Source organism: Solea solea, chromosome 13 (genome assembly GCF_958295425.1).
Source record: "Solea solea chromosome 13, fSolSol10.1, whole genome shotgun sequence".
NCBI lineage: Eukaryota > Metazoa > Chordata > Actinopteri > Pleuronectiformes > Soleidae > Solea > Solea solea.
This window is the reverse complement of record NC_081146.1, coordinates 28258802-28279443: the sequence shown is the minus strand read 5'-3', so window position 1 is coordinate 28279443 and position 20642 is coordinate 28258802. Positions and strand designations below refer to the sequence as shown.

Sequence of the window (20642 nt, the reverse complement as noted above, 5' to 3'; positions counted from 1 at the left end):
CTGAGTCATTTACAGGTCTGTAAAGCTGATTGATCGCTCACAGGGGTTTGTGTGTTTACACAACTTGCACTGTCTGCTTCGAAGCTTGAGACAGCGAGACTCTTGAGGGACAGCGGCGCCCTTTAATTATTTAAATACATAAATACACCATTCAATAAGTTACAAAATACTAACATGGGTTTTTTTCCTCATCACTTAGTAATTTTCAGTGGAGCTCCACTTCAGGTTTTACTTGATACTCATAACAAACAAAATGTTTAATTAAATATTTGTTCAAATGTCATATGACAAAAATCAAAGTGTTAAAATTTGATTGTACACTTACATTTAAGTGTTAAGTGTGTTTGGTGTTTGTTTCTGTCGGGTTGTGATGAGTTTCTGTTTTACTCACGCCAGCAAACCGAATCCAGTTCAGTCCGTCCATGAATACCTGTCCGGGGTTTGTAGCAGTTTTGCGTTGTTGCTGCAAACTAGTGACTGTGATCGTTTCATTAAAGACAAGAGATAAGAAGAAGACTGATGTCAGTGAGGAAACAAGGAAACAAAGTAACGTTAAACTTACATCTGTGATCTGTCAGCATCTCCTCTCCCTCTGGTGTGGCTGTCAACACTTCTGTTGAATGGTCAGCAAATCAGGTGCGAAAGCTTGAATTGTTTGGGGCGTGGCTTATTATTGAAAACAGGTGCGCTTGACTGATTTTTTTTTTTAACCATAACTTTATTTAAAACATTCCACAAACGTTGACAGAGAAACAACATCCCCTTGAAAAAGAGGAAACTGACTCAAGAACCTTTAAATTCCCCCCAATATACAAATATAAAATCAATATGATGTTCTTGATCGTGATTTTTCGTGATGTAAGCTATTAAGCTAAGTAAACTATTAGTAAGATGTAAACTCCTTTTTCTTTTTTCTCTTTAAAAATCCTGATATTATGGCATCATAATTTGTTAAAATAAATAAAATACCTTTTTTTAAATATCTATATCTATGTAAATATGAATGAATTAATATTGAAATCTCTTGTCTGTCGGTTGAACGTTCACACAAATTGTTATGCTTTGTTCATGAATAAATAAATCATTTGTGACATACGATTCATGAGATATTGCATATTGATTTGAAAATTCATTAGAGTATATTCAAGAGCATCCGCACATTCAAATCAAATAAATGTTATTTTCATAAGCTTGGAGGGTCATGTGAAAAACATTGGTGGGCAACCCTGCCAAAATTACTTTTAATTTGCTTAGTTTAACCCAATTTAATTTGAGGGTTTTTTTTACCACATTTTTCTTTTTCAGTGTTCAAGACATGCAGGAGCGAATCCAAAGATGCTGAAAACAAACATCATATTTTTTGGACTGGTTTTGTACAATCTTACAAATGCAATGTAAAATAAACAGACATCGTTGTTATTAGAGGTAAACTGTATGTCATTTAATATAATACATAATATAAATATCAACACACATTGATTAGTACATTCATGTCATTTTAGTCTTATTAAAAAAGAAGGAATTTATGAGGTGATCTCACTTATAATCACAAGTAAAGATTTTTTTTAAAAACACATTTTGTGCAGTTGATGCAACAAACAATACAAATTGTGCTTAAGGTAAGGTGTTTTTTTATTTTTATTTCTATTTCTATTTCTCACTCAGTTGGTTTTCATCCTGATGCTGAGCAGCTGAGGGACGCACTGCAGTGCCCAGAACAGCAGAGAGAGGGCAACAAAGGCCTGGACAAGAGACACGGAGAGACACAGATTAAAATACAGGCTGTAAAAGCTATGAAACTGTGTTTAAACCCAATGTTTTTGAAACGTTAATAAGATTTTATTGTATTCATTCATAAATACGGGTACAAAATCAACACAAGTGCAAACAGAGGGGTTTGACTAGGAAGTTGTTTTTACTTGGTCCATTTCTATATTATTTATATTAAACTTTATATCAGGGGTCAAATGATCTGGGGGTCACTGAGGGTCTCAGTTTGGTCATGAAGTGAATTAAAAGTCCCTTTTCGAGAAAAAGACATTGAAATAATACAATTTATGATGAAATGTTGATGTCATTTCAAAATAAAGGTGTTGTTTTGATATGGATTGGACTATTTACTACTTTTGTATTTAACCTCTGACCCTTCTGCTGCTGCAACAAGTGAATTCCCCCCCAGTGTGAGATCAATAAAGGAATATAGAATAATAAAGAGTAGAATAACATGAATTCAATCACATAAACCCTTAAACAGTGACATCAGTAAAGACACAAACCCATTTAGAACATTTCAATAAAAAAATGTCACGTTAGAAAAGAGGGTGAATAAGGTCAAATGTCATTGACTCTGGAGTACAAAGGCAAACAGTGAAGTTTGGACTCACGATCACTCATTAACGACTCATGTGTTCATTTATCAAACCATGTTTCTGCTGAATCATGGACACACACACACTGAGACATACTTTTCTTTAATTTTCATTTCAAGAAACGTTTTCATTCACACAAAAATGATGTAGTACCTATGTTTGACCTGTGTGCAGTGCTGTAATGCTGTTTTAGCATCATTCATTGCGTTCTACGGTGGCCTGGAGGGGCCAAAAATATGTAACATATAAACTGACAAGGAGCAGTCCGGTAACACAGTGCACACTAAGTATGTGGAAAACCACAATGAAGACACAGAAAAGAACTACGACCTCAGACAAAGTATTTCAAACGTCAACAATCACACCCACATTTGTCTGAAGACAATTATAATTTATGACGTTTATGTCCCCACTTTATTGTGTCTATTGTGTATCAAATGATCGCGTTAATTGTGATTAATTAATTACAGTCATATTTAGCGTGTTGTTTTTTAATCCCGTTAATCAAATTTTTTATCTCTAACTTTACTGTTTCTGTATGCGATTTCAAAAACCCTGACGGCACATCAATAAAGGTAAAGTGATAGGAGTTAGCAGCTCGAGTTTAGCCTAACACGTCAATGCAAAGCACCCAGTCGCGAGTGCAGCCACAGCTAAAGTTAGCAGCGAAGACGTTAGCAATTTAGCGAGCCATAGCAAAGCTCTTCACCAAACTAAACTGGAGGAGAACAAGTCTGCCACCGACAGGCTACTTTATATTTGTATTTTCTAAGTAATTTTAAGGTGAGATTAAAAAATAGATTAATTCGATTAATTATCTAGAGATCATAATTAATTAATCTCTCAATTTTATAATCAGCACTTATTGTGTCATCAACAATTCTGACATAAAAAAAAGCGTGGACGTCGTGATGCTGAAAGAAAACGGCGAGACTTTAGTCACAGAACGACGTGGAGAGCCAACTCAGAGGTCAAGGAGTGAGGTCGTCTCCCTGGACGCTCTCAGGACAGGGTCAGCGGGGTCGCCATCACTGGGGACCTGAGGAGAACAGCCCGCTCCTCCTCTTCCTCCCTCTGCTGCTGAGTTCTGGCCCATAAACTACATCCTACATCACAACTCCGGCCAAAACCAGCTCACTGTCCATCACAGTGGAAAAAAAGAAAAACAAAAACACTGATGGGAAAAAAAGTCATGTTTCCTCCTGGACATAGCAGCTGTTCTCCTCTGAGAGTGAGTGAGTGAACGAGTGAATTAAAGAGAGTGAGAGAGAGAGTGAGTGTAACACACTCCCTATCTCTCTCACCTGCTCTGACCACTTCCTGTCCACTAAGCGAGAGAATACAAGCCTGATTGAAAACATGTCCCTCCTCCTCCTTTATATATGTATGTATTTATTTATTTATTTATTTAACGCCTCTGTCATCCTTTTATTTACCGACTGTAAGTTTTTCTTCATTCTTGGCAAACAGACTTTACAGAAATGACACGGGAAGAATTATTTATAATAACGACTACTGACCATCAAAATCATCCACTGACATTTACACTGACATACTTTCCTTTTAGAACTGCTAACTATTGGATAACTAACCATTATTCTCATAATCCATGAATCTGTCATTATTTCTGTAAAATGTAAAATGATATGTTCTTAAATGTACCGCAAAACAAAAATGATTCAGTTTGAATGATTTCTTTGTTTTATGAAGCAAAGAAACCAGAAAATATTCACTTTTAAGAAGCTGAAAAATCATAGAAACCAGAAAAGATTCACTTTTAAAAGCAAAAAAATCCCAGAAACCAGAAAATATTCACTTTTAAAAGCTGAAAAATCCCAGAAACCAGAAAATATTCACTTTTAAAAGCTGAAAAATCACAGAAACCAGATAATATTCACTTTTAAGAAGCTGAAAAATCATAGAAACCAGAAAATATTCAGTTTTCAAAGCTAAAAAATCCCAGAAACCAGAAAAGATTCAGTTTTCAAAGCTGAAAAATCACAGAAACCAGACAATATTCACTTTTAAGAAGCTGAAAATTATAGAAACTTGTTTTAATTATGGAAAAACTCACTCAATTAACGATGAATGAATGAATTAAGTATACTTTTAGTTAGCTCTGCTGCCATTAGCCTATAATGATTTATTGATTGATTTTATTTTATTGATTGATTGTTAGCTCTGTTGTCATTAGCTTCATTGTTAGCTATGTTGTTGTCTCATGCTTTTCTATACTACACTAAGTTATGCTATGCTATGTAATTTGATGCTGTATTTTGTTATCTCATGCTTTGCTTTATACCATGTTGTGCTGTGCTGTGCTGTTATATTATATTTTCTTTTATGCTACATTACACCGGGTAAGACAATGCTGTCTTAAAACAGCAGATTTTTGCAATCTTTCTTGGCTTTGTGAGTGAATATTTGACATAGTGCTTTTACAGTCCTTTATTGTCGTGTGATCACTTTCAGCTGACACGTGAAAATCAACCAAATAAGTTCAGTGTTACTTCCATATTTCAGTCTAGTCACCACACTGAGTGGGATTACAGCGATGAACGCTGATGGAGAGTGAAGCGCAGGATGATTGGCAGAGCCTCACAAATCACATTTCACTGCAACAGACTGAAAGCACAGAGACATTGGTTCCTATCACAGCCGCATCTTAAAGGCACCTTTTTTTCCTACCTCTGTTTCCACTTCTCCTCAATTGCCCCTCTATGTTACAATTGAACAGAGTCGGTAGGAAATCCATGTGGGAGAGATTACATCGTGGAAGGAAGCGGGTTTGATCTTCTACAAATAAGCAGACAGCAGCGAAGAGCTCAGCAAATTCACTCACACTCACTTTGTCTGAGGCAGAAATGACTTGGTTAAGGGTAGTTGTGTAGAAATATATATGTGTGTGTGTGTAAAAAGTCTCAAATGTGTGGTTCCTGGAGGTTTTTTTTTGTTTCTTAGATCAGATTAATTTACTCGGCGAAAAAAGCAGAGTCTCATTTTTAGTAACAATCTGCTTTGGGTCAGATTGAGTGAGATTTACAGTGAGATTACAGTGAGATTTACAGTGAGATTTGTGGTTGATTACATAAAAACTGATTTTTTTTCAATTTAGTTGTCAAAGTAAAGGAGTTTAACATGTTTTAAAAATAATCTGCTGCACAAAGTCATTTTAAAGTTTTATATACTGTATGCTAAGCTATTGCACGGTTTGTTGTTAAATGAGTTACTCAGAAAAAAAGATATATCAGGCTATGCTAGGCTACTTTGTTTTACGCTATGCTATATTATGTTCTGGTAAATCACATGCTAAGCTCTATTGTGTTATGTTATATAATATACTGTACATATATACTGTATTTAATACATGCTATGCTATACTATGTTATATTATGCTGTTTTTTATGCTAAGCTATATCATGTTATGCTATGTCCATGCTATGCTATATTGTGTTTTATCATGCTATGCTATGCTGTTGTGTTATGCTACATTATGTTATGTTGTGTTATGTTTGTTTTATCACATGTGATGTTGTGTTATATGTTTGTTTTATCACATGTGATGTTATGTTAAGTTGTTATTCTATGCTGTATTGTGTTAAATTACGTTAATTTCCCCTCGTTGTGGGATTAATAAAGGATTATTATATTTTATCTTATCTTAAATCTTATTGTAAACACTGTGGAAAAATGTCTTTGGCACCACATAAAAACTACAACATAAATCACATATTCAAAGATAATAATTTAAATATATATATTTATAAAAAGAGGTACAACCTGGAGATAAGGACGTTTAATTTCTGCTAAATAAATACAAACTATAGACCCTTTCATTGTATACAAACACTGTCCTCCACTGAATAATTCTGAATATGTTCTTTCGTTCGCAAACAATATCTAAATATTGTTTAGGTATTAGTACCTACTCGGGCAAGGTTCTAAAAGTGTGCTGAGTATTATGCAAAGATTGGTCAGACTGCTGTTTGTACTGGAGATAAAGCTAGCCCGTACATGCGAGAAAGTCTATGCACATACAAGTATTACAAGGAAAGTTTACTTGTCAGCAGTCTTCTCTTTTTAATGCTTGGAGCCACAGACAACGTCTATTTTTTTTGAAAAGGATGAGATCCTGGAGGGATTCTGAACACCATTGCTGGTTCTATTTTCACAGCCAACTACGCTACAAGTAGACATTTTATGTGTTGGATTTCTGTACAAATATATGGTACGAGTGTGTTTTCTGACCCCAAACTGCACTCGCACATTTCTGTGACGTAGCTCTCGAAAGGGTCTATAGATCCACTCTGGTGTTGATCCATGTGACCAAACTAAATCTAATGCTGCTTAATAAATTAACTTATTCATGAAGATTTCCTTTGTTCTACTAAACTCAGTTTAACACTAATAATGATGATGATGGACATGAAGTTTTCTCTGCGTCTCTCTCCGTCCTTCAGCCTTCAGCGGGTTAAAAACCGTGGCTGAGCCTCGTCCGTTTCCCCCAAAGCAGCTGCACTCGTGATTGAAATGAAAACACGGCAGAATGGCTGCTGTCAGGCATGTGATATATGACCTGTAATGGGATGTTTCCAGGACTCCCTCTCCTCTCCTCTCCGACCTGGACACGACTGGATTGAAAAATCCTTCTGAGCTTTTAGTCCTTTAGTCTGTTGCATCTGGACGTGGCTAAATAAGTGAAAATAAACCACTGAAAGTACCTGCTAATAATGATAATAATCATAATAACTCCTCCTCCTACATCCACAATAAAGATTGTGGTTTATTCGTTATAAGAAATCATCTAATCCCTGTTCTTTTTTCCTGCTCTCTGCCCATTTTTTTGTTGAGTTTTCAGTTTAAAGTGAACATTCCAACATAATGTGAGGAAAGTTTGGGACTGAGTTTCCAAAACCTTCTCTTTTCTTAAAGATGACAAACCTATTGTGACCCAAATCACCTGAGACATTGTGACAAGAGTGTGTTAGACTATAATAATTTCATGTTAAATTAAACATACAAACATAAATCTTGACTAAAATGTTGGCAAAGTTCTGCAAAATGTGTTCAGGGGGGGTTTGGGGACGCAGACTTTGAGAACCACTGGTTTAGGATAAAGTCAATTCATGTGAATTTATTTGAATTTAATCTAAAAGTAGGAGTCTTATTTTAATCAAAAAAATCTAATGCATTAAAGGAACATTATGTAATTTTTTTAATTAAATGAAGTCATAAAATGACGATGATTTGTCATAAGAGATGAAGGAAACATGTTCAGTTGAAATAATGGTTTTTAGCCAGTTTTCCCTTATTTTAAGAAATATTAAAGGGGACATAGACCGGAAGCTCCAATTAACGCTGCGTTTGTGTGTGTATCTGTGTCATTCCCTCGTTTATGAAACCCTACAGTTTCAGAACAAACAGTTCAGCCACTGCTGAGAAAATAGTGTTGTATTGTTTTCCTGGGCTCTGTGAAGCGGATTGGCACTTCCCTATGCTGATGATGTCATCAGAAATCCTCACCACTCCTCTCACCACCGTAGCGCCTCCTGGTGCGGGCACTAGTCCGGGCACATCCGGTTGCGTACATTCAACCGCAGAAGAAGAAGAACTACTCTCGTTGTAGCTGCTGAGATGCAGAGCGTCCACCGTGCCAGAGGGGGAGCTGTGTATCTGAGAGCTGACGTGCTAATGACGTCACTTCCAGGTAACTGACCAATCACAGAACAGTGGGACTCTTTGGCTGGCCAATCACAACACAGTCCACGTTCTGGGGGTGTGGTTTTGGTCTGAAACAGCGCGGCTAACGAGAGCGTCAGTGAGGAGATATTCTGATCGGCTCGTTTGCAGCGACTGGGAGGTTTTTAACCATGAAAACAAGTTAATATATGTAAGTAGACCTCCATAACTAACATATATGTGCTATACCAGCATTCGATGTCACCTTTAAATTCAGAAAGTAGCTATTTTTACGTTTTCTAGCCACCAAAAGCCCACTGGCAGAACATTTAAATCCATTCAAGAACATTTGGCTTACTTTGGGTGGGTGTAAATGTGTACATTTCACATGATTGTTATATTTGTGAGAAAAATTACTCTCAAAATCATGATAATATCGTATTGTGACGTCTCTGGCGATTCCTACCTATATTAAATAGTTAATGCAGAACATTGGATTCTTATATGTTAAATAAACTAATAAATGAATAAAATATAAATGATCAAGTTCCATTACATGGAAAACAAATACTTTGGTCCTGGTGGATGGTCCAAAGCAGCAACAGTGTCACTTTTCTACAACTTCACCTACATGTATGCACTTCAACAGGACACACACACACACACACAAAAGGACTTCCTGTGTGTTCATTATGAGCAGATACTGGAGCTGTTTGAGGAGACACAGGAAGGACACGCTGAGCAGGATAGAGTGAAAAAGGGTGTGACTATATGTTGATTTAAACAAGCAGGTGTTTACAGGTGTTCACATGTGTCTTTATTGACGACAGTCTCATGTAAGGTCAGCGGTGACGAGTACGCCTCAGGGAAAACATGAGACAACTGTTTATCTGTCCAAACTTACTGTAGACCTCATCACTGACACTCAGCTGTGTGCACCCCCTGCTGGTACACATGATATCAGACGCACAAAAAACGACTCCCCTGATAAAATCTCAGCCTCTCTGAGTCTACAGCAGTTTAAGAATTATGCTTGTGTGTATATTTTTATTTAATTTTATAAACCAAAGTCCACAGAGAAAATCAGTGATTTTAGCTCACAGGGACACAGGAGCTGCTCGTCCTCTGCTGCCTCGTGTGGTCAATTTGTGTCACTGAAGTAAATCTGAACAAAGATTTTCATACACCGAAATCACAAAATAAGACATTTGAATTTAGTGATGGAGGCAGCAGTGGATCAACAACTCCTGTGTGTGTGACGTTAAAATCACTGATTTCCTCTCTGGACTTTGGTGTGAGAGGTTTTGTTTAGTAGCAAAAAAGAATAGCTGGTTTGTTTTTGTTTGTTTTTGTCTTGTATCACTGGCAGCCATGTTTTCACTTAAAGGTCCAGTCTGTGAAATTTACGTGACAAATGAAAAGTTTAAATTTGGCCAAAAAATGTAATTTCTTATAGTGTATCATCACAAAATTGCATAAAAGTTTATTCCCATTAATCTCAGAATGAGCCTTTTGTATTGATGTTAAGCAGGGTCAGCTCTACAGTGGTCCATTATGGATTTCTTGTCAGAAAAGGTTTTTTAACGGCAGCTAAAATAGTCAAACGATCGCGAGGACTTAAGACAGGCCCTAAATTTATTATGTGAGGCTAAAGTCTTGTTTTTGCCTTCTGTCCTGACTGGCAGCCATGTTTGTGCTTCCACAGAGAAGATCCATGGTGGATGAGAGTAATGTTGTTTCTCAGAGAAACAGCACAGATGAACGAGTCTCTGAGGGCCTGTAATAAGTGGATCTTTACCCTCACTCCTTTCATCCATGCAAGGGTATTTATAAAAACATTCCTACTGCAGAGTCTCAGGCCAACTATTCTTGAAGTCGTTGTGTGCTGCTCTTGCCACATGTGTGGCATTCTGGGTAAGAGGCAGTAATCATTGTTGCCAATTTGGTGTAATGAATGCAGCACAAAATGGTTACGGCTGTAATCAGCTAAACAAACGGAGGAATGTCTCTGCCATCTGAGCCAGCACAACAAATACTGTCCACTGACGGACAATCTGCTGCCTAATTTGAGTTTGTTTGACTAAAGACAGTGAAAACACACGCTGTGTAACAGAAACACACACACACACACGCTCACTCACAGGGTCAGGATGTGAAGAGCAAGGTCAAGAGAGGAGGTCATGAATACACAAAACTACGCTCTACAACAACAATAATAATAAAGTGGAGAAAAGTAAGAGTTAACTTTACAACTTATAACCAAAGAAAAACAAAGAACAGACGTTAAAATATCTGATTAAAGACGTTTGCACTTTAATGACAATTGAACATGTGATAGAGAAGAGACGTTCAGACATTCAGCATTGACATCAACACCTGCTAAGTCACAAAATAACTCATTTGAACTTAGTGATGGAGGCAGCACAACTCCTGTGTGTGTGATGTTAAAATCACTGATTTTCTCTATGAAGTTTGGTGTGGGAGAGGGAGTGCTTTACAAACTTCACTTTCCTGTTGTCTAACAGTGAGAAAAAGACGTGAACGTGTTCTTAAAGATATCATAGACTTAAACTGACGTTTAACTTTTTTACCACCCTTTAAATTTGACTTTACGCCAAAATTGGTGTAGGTACCACCAACAATCATACATTTTAACTTCTTGTAGTCAAACCATATTTCAACTTTGATCAACTGTGACATAAACTCTGTATCAGGATTGCTTTGCCAATGTGTAATCAGTGTGTGTGAGTGGATTTTTAGAGAAATAATAAGGTATAAAGAACAAAAAAGAGAGCAGAAAAAGAAGTAGCAGAGCAGCTTTCATCAGGTTCAGTCCGGTTCACACGTTGGCTCGGACGCCGCGTCATAAACCGCTCCACTGTTGTGTTTCACCCATGAATTAAAGCACAAATAAGGAAGACGAAATTCAAAAGAAAGTCAACGCTGGCCGCAGAGAGACTAACCTCGCCAGAGCCAAACCAAACACCGCTCCAGAAACCCCCGGAGGGCCAATTGCCCGTTAGATTTCCATAGCTTTACCTGGCAAGTGGTTTGACAACATAAACCAAGCGGTTACTCTTTGACGGGCACGATCCCCTGCACACGGAGTGATAATATTTCACACTGTGTACGCTCAACCACCCCGCTGTTTACTCCAACGGAATAGTCCTACCCAGAGTTTCTCTTTCAAATCCCTCCATTTTCTCCGTGGGAGGAGATTTCCTTTCCTTTCCAGTGAGCTCTCATGATGATGATGTCATGCTCACAAAACTCTCCATAGCCTGAGAAAAACCTGCCGCTTCTCGCCTGCCGCACATTCCTTTCCTCGCTGGGGGTCGCTGACCTCTCACACCTGAGATCCGGGCGAGTGGAAGCGACCCTCTGAGATAACGGCGACCTCTCGCTCTCTGCTGTCTTATCTGCCAACTCACGGCAGGCACAGCGGCGCGCGGGGGGGGGGGGGGGGGGCACCTAGTGGTGAGTTTGAGTCTTTGTGTTTGACATGAACTTGATAATATTGTTCTGACCTCACGCAGCATTTGTCTTTCCCTCTTCAGAAGTCTGTCAGACACAGCTCTCTGCTGCGTTCGGCCCAGAAGATGAAAAGATGGAAAATCCAGTGGGTTTTTGAAAAACAAATTAAATGGCTTCTCTTTATATATCCGATTTAAAGGGATTATGTAGATTTAGACGTGCTTCTCCAGTGTCACACTTGCTCGCATGAGCTAATAAAACGGCTTATTACGAGGGGAACATCTACAGACACTAAATGTTGAGAGCATCTTTGGATTTTTATTATTGTATTTTGCTGATTTTTAACGACAAAAAAAGTCAAAACTAAACTGAAAACAGGTGAACACATATGTGCTTTTCATTATTTTTCTATTTGATTTTGGGCCAACAGAGTGAAATTGTGACTGTTTATGTATTTTGAAAAGCTCTGGTTCTGTTCGTTCGTTTTAGGCTCAAATCAGGAAAATATACAAAGAAACAAATAAATTGGAACAAATAAATATTGTAAACCAGGGGGGAAAAAAGCTAAATTCCAAAATGTAATGTACTAAATATTCAATAAACCTGTTCACACAACTGATTTACTTCCAGTTTGTGTCTTGTACGTATTAAGTTTCTTTAACTCGCTCACTCTCCCACACCAAACTCTGCAGATAACAAGGTGCATTCAAAGACTCTGGTGAACCATTCACTCTCCCACACCAACGTCCACAGAGAAAACGATTGATTTTAACATCACAGCACACAGGAGTCGTTGATCCACTGCTGCCTCCATCACTAAGTTCAAATATGTTATTTTGTTAATTCTGTATTTGAAATCCTTCATTTGGATTGACCACAGTGACACAAAGTAACCACACGAGGCAGCAGTAGACCCCCGCCAGCTAAAATCACAGATTTTCTCTATGGAGTTTGGTGCATGGTTGACAAACTTTGGTTTCCAGAAAGAAAAAGGCTGTTTAACATTGGGATAAAGAACTAATTATATTCTTAAAATACTGTTGACTAAAGAAGGCTAAGATTTTATGACATTTATTGTGGTGAACTGAAGCCGGACCTCAAACATCTGTATTGATGGCTTCTAAAGAAGCACACAATAACAGATTTGAACAATGTCATAGGTTGTGGTGAGTCAACATTAAATGATAACAGTTTTATGGCAGATAATAAAAATGTACATCAGGAAAATGAAGTAGATTTTTTACTGAGATTCAGTATAAAAGACTTTTCTCTTCCTCTTCTCTAAAACTAGTTGGATTTTGAGAGAGCTGCTGCTGGCTCACACTCACACATGCAGTGATGTGTTTCCCTGTTGCCCAGAGGCCCCACACACTTCTACAACCACGAGTTACATCATGAGGGTCCAAACTTCACAGATGGCCCCTGAGTGACACTCAGCACACACACACACACACACACACGCGCGCACACACACATAACCGAGAAAAACCAGATCACACAACAACAGTCACTGCAATAAAAAACAACCTGTTTTCACAAGTCAAATCATTATTGACAGGTTGTTGTGATATAAAGACGCTGATTTAGATAAATACTGAGACACTTATTGCTCTTATTATGTTATCACGTTCACATGGGCGAAGATGGAACATGCAGGTGACCTTTGAGGCTATTTATTAATTTATTTAGGCCAAATTCACAAATGAATGTCTACAGAGATTGTACCATATGTACGCTGAATAGAAAAAGGTCCAAGCTCAGAACCTTGTGGCACTCCATGACAACGTGTACAATCACCTTATTATATGAATTGCTGTATTTATTTACTCCAGAACAAGGACATCAGGAGCAGGAGCAGTTCTACATTGGCGACCATGTTTTTACAGTAGCCCACAATGGACAAACTAAATATCTTTTGCATTTTTGAAGTTTACATAGGTTCTCCAAAACTTCCTCCAAAAGGGAAGGGTGAGGTGCAACATGCAACATCGCCAATAATGTGGACCACCATGTTACAGTAGCCTACAAGGGACAAATGAAATATCAGAGAGTCTGTGTCCTCAAGACAGACTTGATTTGTTTCATGAGGCTTTTGTTGATTTGTTAAGTATAATTGTGTATCATCAGCGTAACAGTGGATAAATATAGAGCAATTCCTGACAATGTTTCCTTGAGGTAGCATATTTAGGTTGACTAGTAAAGGTCCAAGCACAGAACCTTGTGGGACTCCGTGACTCATCATTAACCTGTACAAACTAAAAATCTGATGATGGTGTCAAATGAAGAATCATAAACCATTTCACTGACAGAAAGTCATCAATCAATAACCGTAAAAAATGACATCCAACCATGAGGCAGCTTTTATTGCTGTTTTGAGTTTACACAACTATATAAACAAACCGTATCAGTCACTACCTTTGGGTTCTTTACGAGAGGACATGGCCTCATCGAGCAGAGGCAGCTGTAATTTAGGTCAAATGTGAAGTTGCTAAACAAGCTTGTATCACTTTAATGAAGAGGTCTAAAGTCCACAGTCGTCCAATCAAATCTAATAATCATAGTTTGATCTACTGTCATAATTCTGAGCAGCAGGTTGTGAAATTATAGTTACTATTAACTGTACTGTCTGTTAGAATTGTCTAAAACGATTCCGGTAAAACTCTGAAGCAGGACTTTTGTACTAATGTACAAACGACCATGTCCTGTAGCCTGTGCTATTATACACTGTATAAATATAGAATTTTATAAAAATATGATTACACTGTTTTAAGATTTTAAGATATTAAGAAACAAAATCTGACCCCGGAAAAAACAACAGACAATAGTGCTTTAAAGAGAACGAGGTGAGGTCACCAACATGGACCTGACACAACTGCGACTGTGACTTATGCTGTAAATTATTTGAAGGTCAATAAAACCTACACTGGCTTAGTCTTTGACCATGGTTCTCAAACTGTGGTGCATGTACCACCAGTGGTACACAAGATTCCTCTGGTGGTAAATCTGAAATACTGCTGACTGTATATACCAAGGTATGTGATTGGAGTGGAGCTGAGGAATTTTGAGTGTGTAGAAAATGAAACAAATCACCTTTTATCTCACTCTATCTTAATATAATGTCTAATGAGAGAGATCGTTATTTTCTCCAAACTTTGAGAATTACTCATCTATGATATTTTACATGAATGTGTGCTGCTTTATCTTTTTGCTCAAAAGTGAAGTTTGCTGCTGGTCTACTGCTGCCTCGTGTCAGTTACTGTCACTGAAGTCGATCTGAGTGGATGATTTTGAACACCAAAGTGATAAAATAAGTCATTTGAACTGAGTGATGGAGGCAGCAGTAGATCAACAACTCCTGTGTGCTGTGATGTTAAAATCAATGATTTTCTCTATGGGCTTTGGTGTGGGAGAGTGAGTGGTTTACAAACTTTAGTTTCTGGACAAAAAAAACAAATCTGACAACACTAACTAGTTGTACACACAGTTACAACCTCATTCAACCCTCTCACAAACACACACGTCCCCTGTTCAACGTGGAGTCCCCTCTTTGTGAGTGTGTAACAACACCCAAGTCCCTTCTGGGGTTCTACTGGTTCACGAGTACACACATTCACACTCACACTCATTCACGCACGCACACGCACACGCACACGCACACACACACAGAGTTCTCAGGCTGGTCTCGTCTGCAGCAGACGTGGTTTTGGGTCTGAGTGATTGCTGGGCTGGTTTACAGGTCAAGCTTGCAGCTTTACAAGGGAAATCTCCAGAGCCACTATAAATACCACTGTGAGCTTTAAGGGTGCAGTATATCACACCACTGGGTTTGAAGCACCACAAACGACCCGGTTTTTGTAGTTTTCTTTGTGGTCTCACTCACTCACACACACTCACACACACACACACACACACACACACACACACACACTGTTCGCTCTCATGAGCCTGAATACAATTAAATGTGAAATTTCTCCTCCATTTCAAGTGACTGTTAATTCATTGGCCCGACTTCAAAACACGCCCCCTCCCTCCCTCCCTCCCTCCATCTGCAACAAAGAGAGGCACGTTCACCTCACACGTCACACACATATATCATTAAAAGCACCTTTAAGTTGTAAAGGGTGTTTTTCTTTCTTTCTCTCTTTCTCTTTCTCTGCTGTAGTTGTGAACAAAGGGCAACAATGTGTCAGGAACCATTTGAATGAGTCCCACCTGCAGGCGAGACACTTCTTCATCTCTGTGTGATGTAGTCTAATGACTGTGTGTTTAAAGTGACACGACCGAGCGGCATGTGAGACATAAATCAGGACTAACGCGTCACTTTAGGACGAGGCTTTCATAAAGATGATGATTCAGTTTCAATCTCCACTTTATGGTGAGAAAAACAGCAGAAACACCTGAGCAGCACAGATGTGGAGGCAGACGACAATAAAAGATTCTCACGTGCAAATCTCATCAGCTCCCACTGAGCGCGTCCACACCATTTATACTCTCTTTCACGCTGGCGAGGGTGAGTGAGAGAGGGAGAGTGAGAGAGAGAGAGCGAGGGGGAGAGAGGGGGAGAGAGAGAGGGAGAGCGAGAGAGAGACAGAGGGAGAGAGGGAGAGAGGGAGAGTGAGAGGGAGAGAGCGAGGGGGAGGGAGAGAGAGAGAGAGGGGGACGCAACAAGGTCAGACACCATCTACAGCAGGGGTCTCAAACTGGCGGCCCGGGGGCCACATGTGGCCCTCCAATCGATTTCGTGTGGCCCTCCAAACAATATCACTTATATTTTAAAATGATTATTCAAAATTCAACTTTATTTTTAAAGCACAAAACAAACACGGTGGACCAAAGTGCTGTACAGAATAATGGATAAAAGACAGAAAAGCTCACACGAGGCAAGAGTACATATAAAAAAAGGAATTAATACGGCATATTGATGTCATTTTGAGCTGAACGTCCACCGCAACTGTTACTTTTCCCAAAAAAGTTGGGCTTTTTTTTTACTTGACTGGCCCTCGAGTGACCAGATGAGACAGTCAGTGGCCCACAGGTCATTTGAGTTTGAGACCCCTGATCTACAGTCATGGCTGACAGAAAAGAGCTGTAAATTTGTGGTCAATTGGGCAACGAATTTGGACTCATAGATCACAGGAGTTAGCAACAAGCTAACACACACACACACACACACACCAACTAAGTGCCTAACCCTAGAACCAGGTCTTAACTCCCAGAAATGCCTTTAAAGTCGTGGAGCACAGACAAAATGTCCCCACAAAGATATAAATACACACATACACACACACACAGCGTCTGGTTTCCATCACTTCAGAGGACATTACATTGACTTAACCCTAACTATAACTACTAATAAGTCTAATACCCTTAATGCAGTCATGTCAAAGTCAAATACACGGGGGGCCAAAATAAAAAAAAAATGGTACAAGTGGAGGGCCGGGCTGGTTCAATGTTTATTAAAACTTGCAACTATTGCACATATTGAACCAATACCAATAACACAGCCTATATTGCACTTAACATTAATCATTAAATTACATTAAGCAAAACATAAATAAAATCAGTTGCAATATTTTCTCAAGGCTCTTTCAGTAACAAATTGAAAATGTTTTTTCTTCTTCTTTTTTTAACAGGTAAACAGCTAAATGTAATTTTCCTTCAAAGCTCAATGGCAAGATAAATGCAAAAATGAAACAGCATGCATTAAAAACAAATCAGTGTGCTGTTCTGATCCTCACCAATGTCTGTCTTTTATAATAAAATTAGAAAAGTTAGTGCAAACTTGAAAAAGTGCAAAACAGTTGCATTAATTTCTTAGGCAAGATTTGTCTTTCTGTGCGTCTGTGTGTTTCATTGATGTTTCATAGTGCCTTCTTAAGTTATATTCTTTCATAACAGACGCGCTGTCTCCACACACAAGACACACAGGCTTTCCTTTTACTTCTCCCACCTGTCTTGGAACCCCCTGTTTTCAGCGTCTACCTTCTACCTTGCCATTTTGGGGGAGAGGGAGATGAAAACTGACGGCGATGTTTAGTCCTCCACTGTGACTGTGCTGCTGCTCATGAAGAGAAGACGCGGGATTGCGCTCGCTTGCGGGCACTCGGTACGCGCCAATGCACTCGCAGTGCATCTTGGGATTTGTAGTATTATGGTGCTGCGGGCACATAATACTGCGGGCCAGTTTTAATAGTAATTAAATATCATCCCGCGGGCCAGAGACAACTCATTCACGGGCCGGATCCGGCCCGCGGGCCTTGACTCTGACATATGTGCCTTAATGTAACCATCCAACAACTTCACTTTAAAATAGAATAATTTACGTTATGTGGACATGATTTTTGTGTAAACAGAGAATTCTGTCATTATTCAGTTTTAATGATTTCTTTGTCATAAGCAGCAAAGAAACCAGAAAATATTCACATTTAAGAAGTGGAAAAATCACTTGCTTAAAATATTGAAAAATCACTGGAGCCCATTAATGGATGATCAAAATAGTTTAGGTTTAGGTAGTTTTAGTTTTTCAAACACTTGCAGGTTGGTCTTACCTCTATAGGAACAGCCAGTGAAGGCATTGGTGGCTTCATGTAGCCGCTCCACTGCATCATCACCATGACGACGCAGCGCAGCATCTCCAACATGGCTGCCGACGGTCTGAGAGCGAGGACACGACGATGAATGAATGAATGAATGAATGACACAGCATAAACACCCTGACTCCGCCCATTATGTGGAAACACTGATCATTTGTTACTAGAGTAAATTATTAATTATTTAAAGACTACAGTAGATTATTTATTTTAAAAGACTACAGTAGATTATTTATTATTTAAAAACTACAGTAGATTATGTATTATTTAAAGACTACAGTAGATTATGTATTATTCAAAGACTACAGTAGATTATGTATTATTTAAAGACTACAGTAAATTATTTATTTTTAAAGACTACAATAGATTATTTAATATTTAAAGACTACAGTAGATTATGTATTATTTAAAGACTACAGTAAATAATTTATTGTTAAAGACTACAATAGATTATTTATTATTTAAAGACTACAGTAGATTATATATTATTTAAAGACTACAGTAGATTATTTACTATTTAAAGACTACAGTAGAGTGTGTAATATTTAAAGACTACAGTAGATTATGTATTATATAAAGACTAAAATAGATTATTTATTATTTAAAGACTAAAGTAGATTATTTAGGATTTAAAGACTACAATAGATTATTTATTATTTAAAAACTACAGTAGATTATGTATTATTTAAAGACTACAGTAGATTATGTATTATTCAAAGACTACAGAAGATTATGTATTATTTAAAGACTACAGTAAATTATTTATTATTTAAAGACTACAGTAGATTATTTACTATTTAAAGACTACAGTAGAGTGTGTAATATTTAAAGACTACAGTAGATTATGTATTATATAAAGACTAAAATAGATTATTTATTATTTAAAGACTAAAGTAGATTATTTAGGATTTAAAGACTACAATAGATTATTTATTATTTAAAAACTACAGTAGATTATGTATTATTTAAAGACTACAGTAGATTATGTATTATTCAAAGACTACAGAAGATTATGTATTATTTAAAGACTACAGTAAATTATTTATTTTTAAAGACTACAGTAGATTATTTACTATTTAAAGACTACAGTAGAGTGTGTAATATTTAAAGACTACAGTAGATTATGTATTATATAAAGACTAAAATAGATGATTTATTATTTAAAGACTAAAGTAGATTATTTAGGATTTAAAGACTACAATAGATTTATTATTTAAAAACTACAGTAGATTATGTATTATTTAAAGACTACAGTAGATTATGTATTATTCAAAGACTACGGTAAATTATTTATTGTTAAAGACTACAATAGATTATTTATTATTTAAAGACTACAGTAGATTATATATTATTTAAAGACTACAGTAGATTATTTATTTTTAAAGACTACAGTAGATTATGTATTATTTAAAGACTACAGTAAATTATTTATTGTTAAAGACTACAATAGATTATTTATTATTTAAAGACTACAGTAGATTATATATTTAAAGACTACAGTAGATTATTTACTATTTAAAGACTACAGTAGATTGTGTATTATTTAAAGACTACAGTAGATTATGTATTATATAAAGACTAAAGTAGATTATTTATTATTTAAAGACTAAAGTAGATTATTTAGGATTTAAAGACTACAGTAATTATTTAAAGGCCGCTTTTGATGAAAATGTGTCATTAAATGATTTTTATCTCGGCTTTTCAAAAACATGTTACTCCTGATCATATATAAATATACATACATACATACATACATATATATAAGACATTGTCAGAATGTAACCTGAGATCGTCAGGTGTGTGACCTGGGCTCTTTTTGGTCCGAAGCAAAACCCATTTCAAATTTTAAAATGACCTCTTAAAAAAATCACTTGTGTGATTTTTGTTTTACATTTGTACTGTTTTATTTTTCTATCATGGAAAGAAGTTATTTTCATAAGTATTATTATTATTATTATTATTATAATAAAAAAGCAGCTGTTTAAAGACATCATGAAACAAATAAGATGCAGATTTTGATTTTGCACAGTGTGTTGAGCATAAAGGTGCATTCAGTGAACCTTGGAAATTTCGTGACACAGATGTACTGCGTGTTACTCCTCGATCTGTACCGGAATCCTGACTCCTACTCAAGAGCAAAAGTGACTACTTCCTGTTAGTATTGTTGTTTTGGAGAAGTTGTAGTTGCTACTCGTGATAAAATTAAAGAAGACATTTTTATTATCAGCCTTTAAAAGTCCACTACGAGTTGACCTCTACTTTTATTTTTAGATCCCCACAGATTTCTTCTAAATCCAAACTCTGTCAGTTTCAAGGACAATCTTCCAAACTCCAATCAAATATGCAAATGCATCACTGTACCTCTGGTCCAGGATGAAACCGACAGAGGTGAGCGTGAGCAGGACGTAGCCGATCATCCCAAGGACGGCCAACTGGGACAGCATCTAGAAAAAGGGAGAGAGATGCGTTTGCGCGCCATGAGAAAATGCGGTCGGCGGGAAAAAATACATTAGAATTTAAACCTTAAATC

General features: G+C 37.2%; 1 protein-coding gene across 1 annotated transcript in view; it reads right to left on the bottom strand.

Annotated features, from left to right (window-relative positions):
* Positions 1 to 694: 694 nt before the first annotated feature.
* agmo (alkylglycerol monooxygenase) overlaps positions 695 to 20642 on the bottom strand; it is a 57251-nt gene continuing 37303 nt past the window's right edge. Inside the window, exons 11-13 of the mRNA XM_058648719.1 lie at positions 20474 to 20556; positions 18071 to 18176; positions 695 to 1742 (exon numbers count right to left, since the gene is read on the bottom strand). Coding sequence (XP_058504702.1) covers positions 1662 to 1742; positions 18071 to 18176; positions 20474 to 20556 — 270 coding nt within the window. The 3' untranslated portion in view covers positions 695 to 1661. The remainder of the gene's footprint in view (positions 1743 to 18070; positions 18177 to 20473; positions 20557 to 20642) is intronic.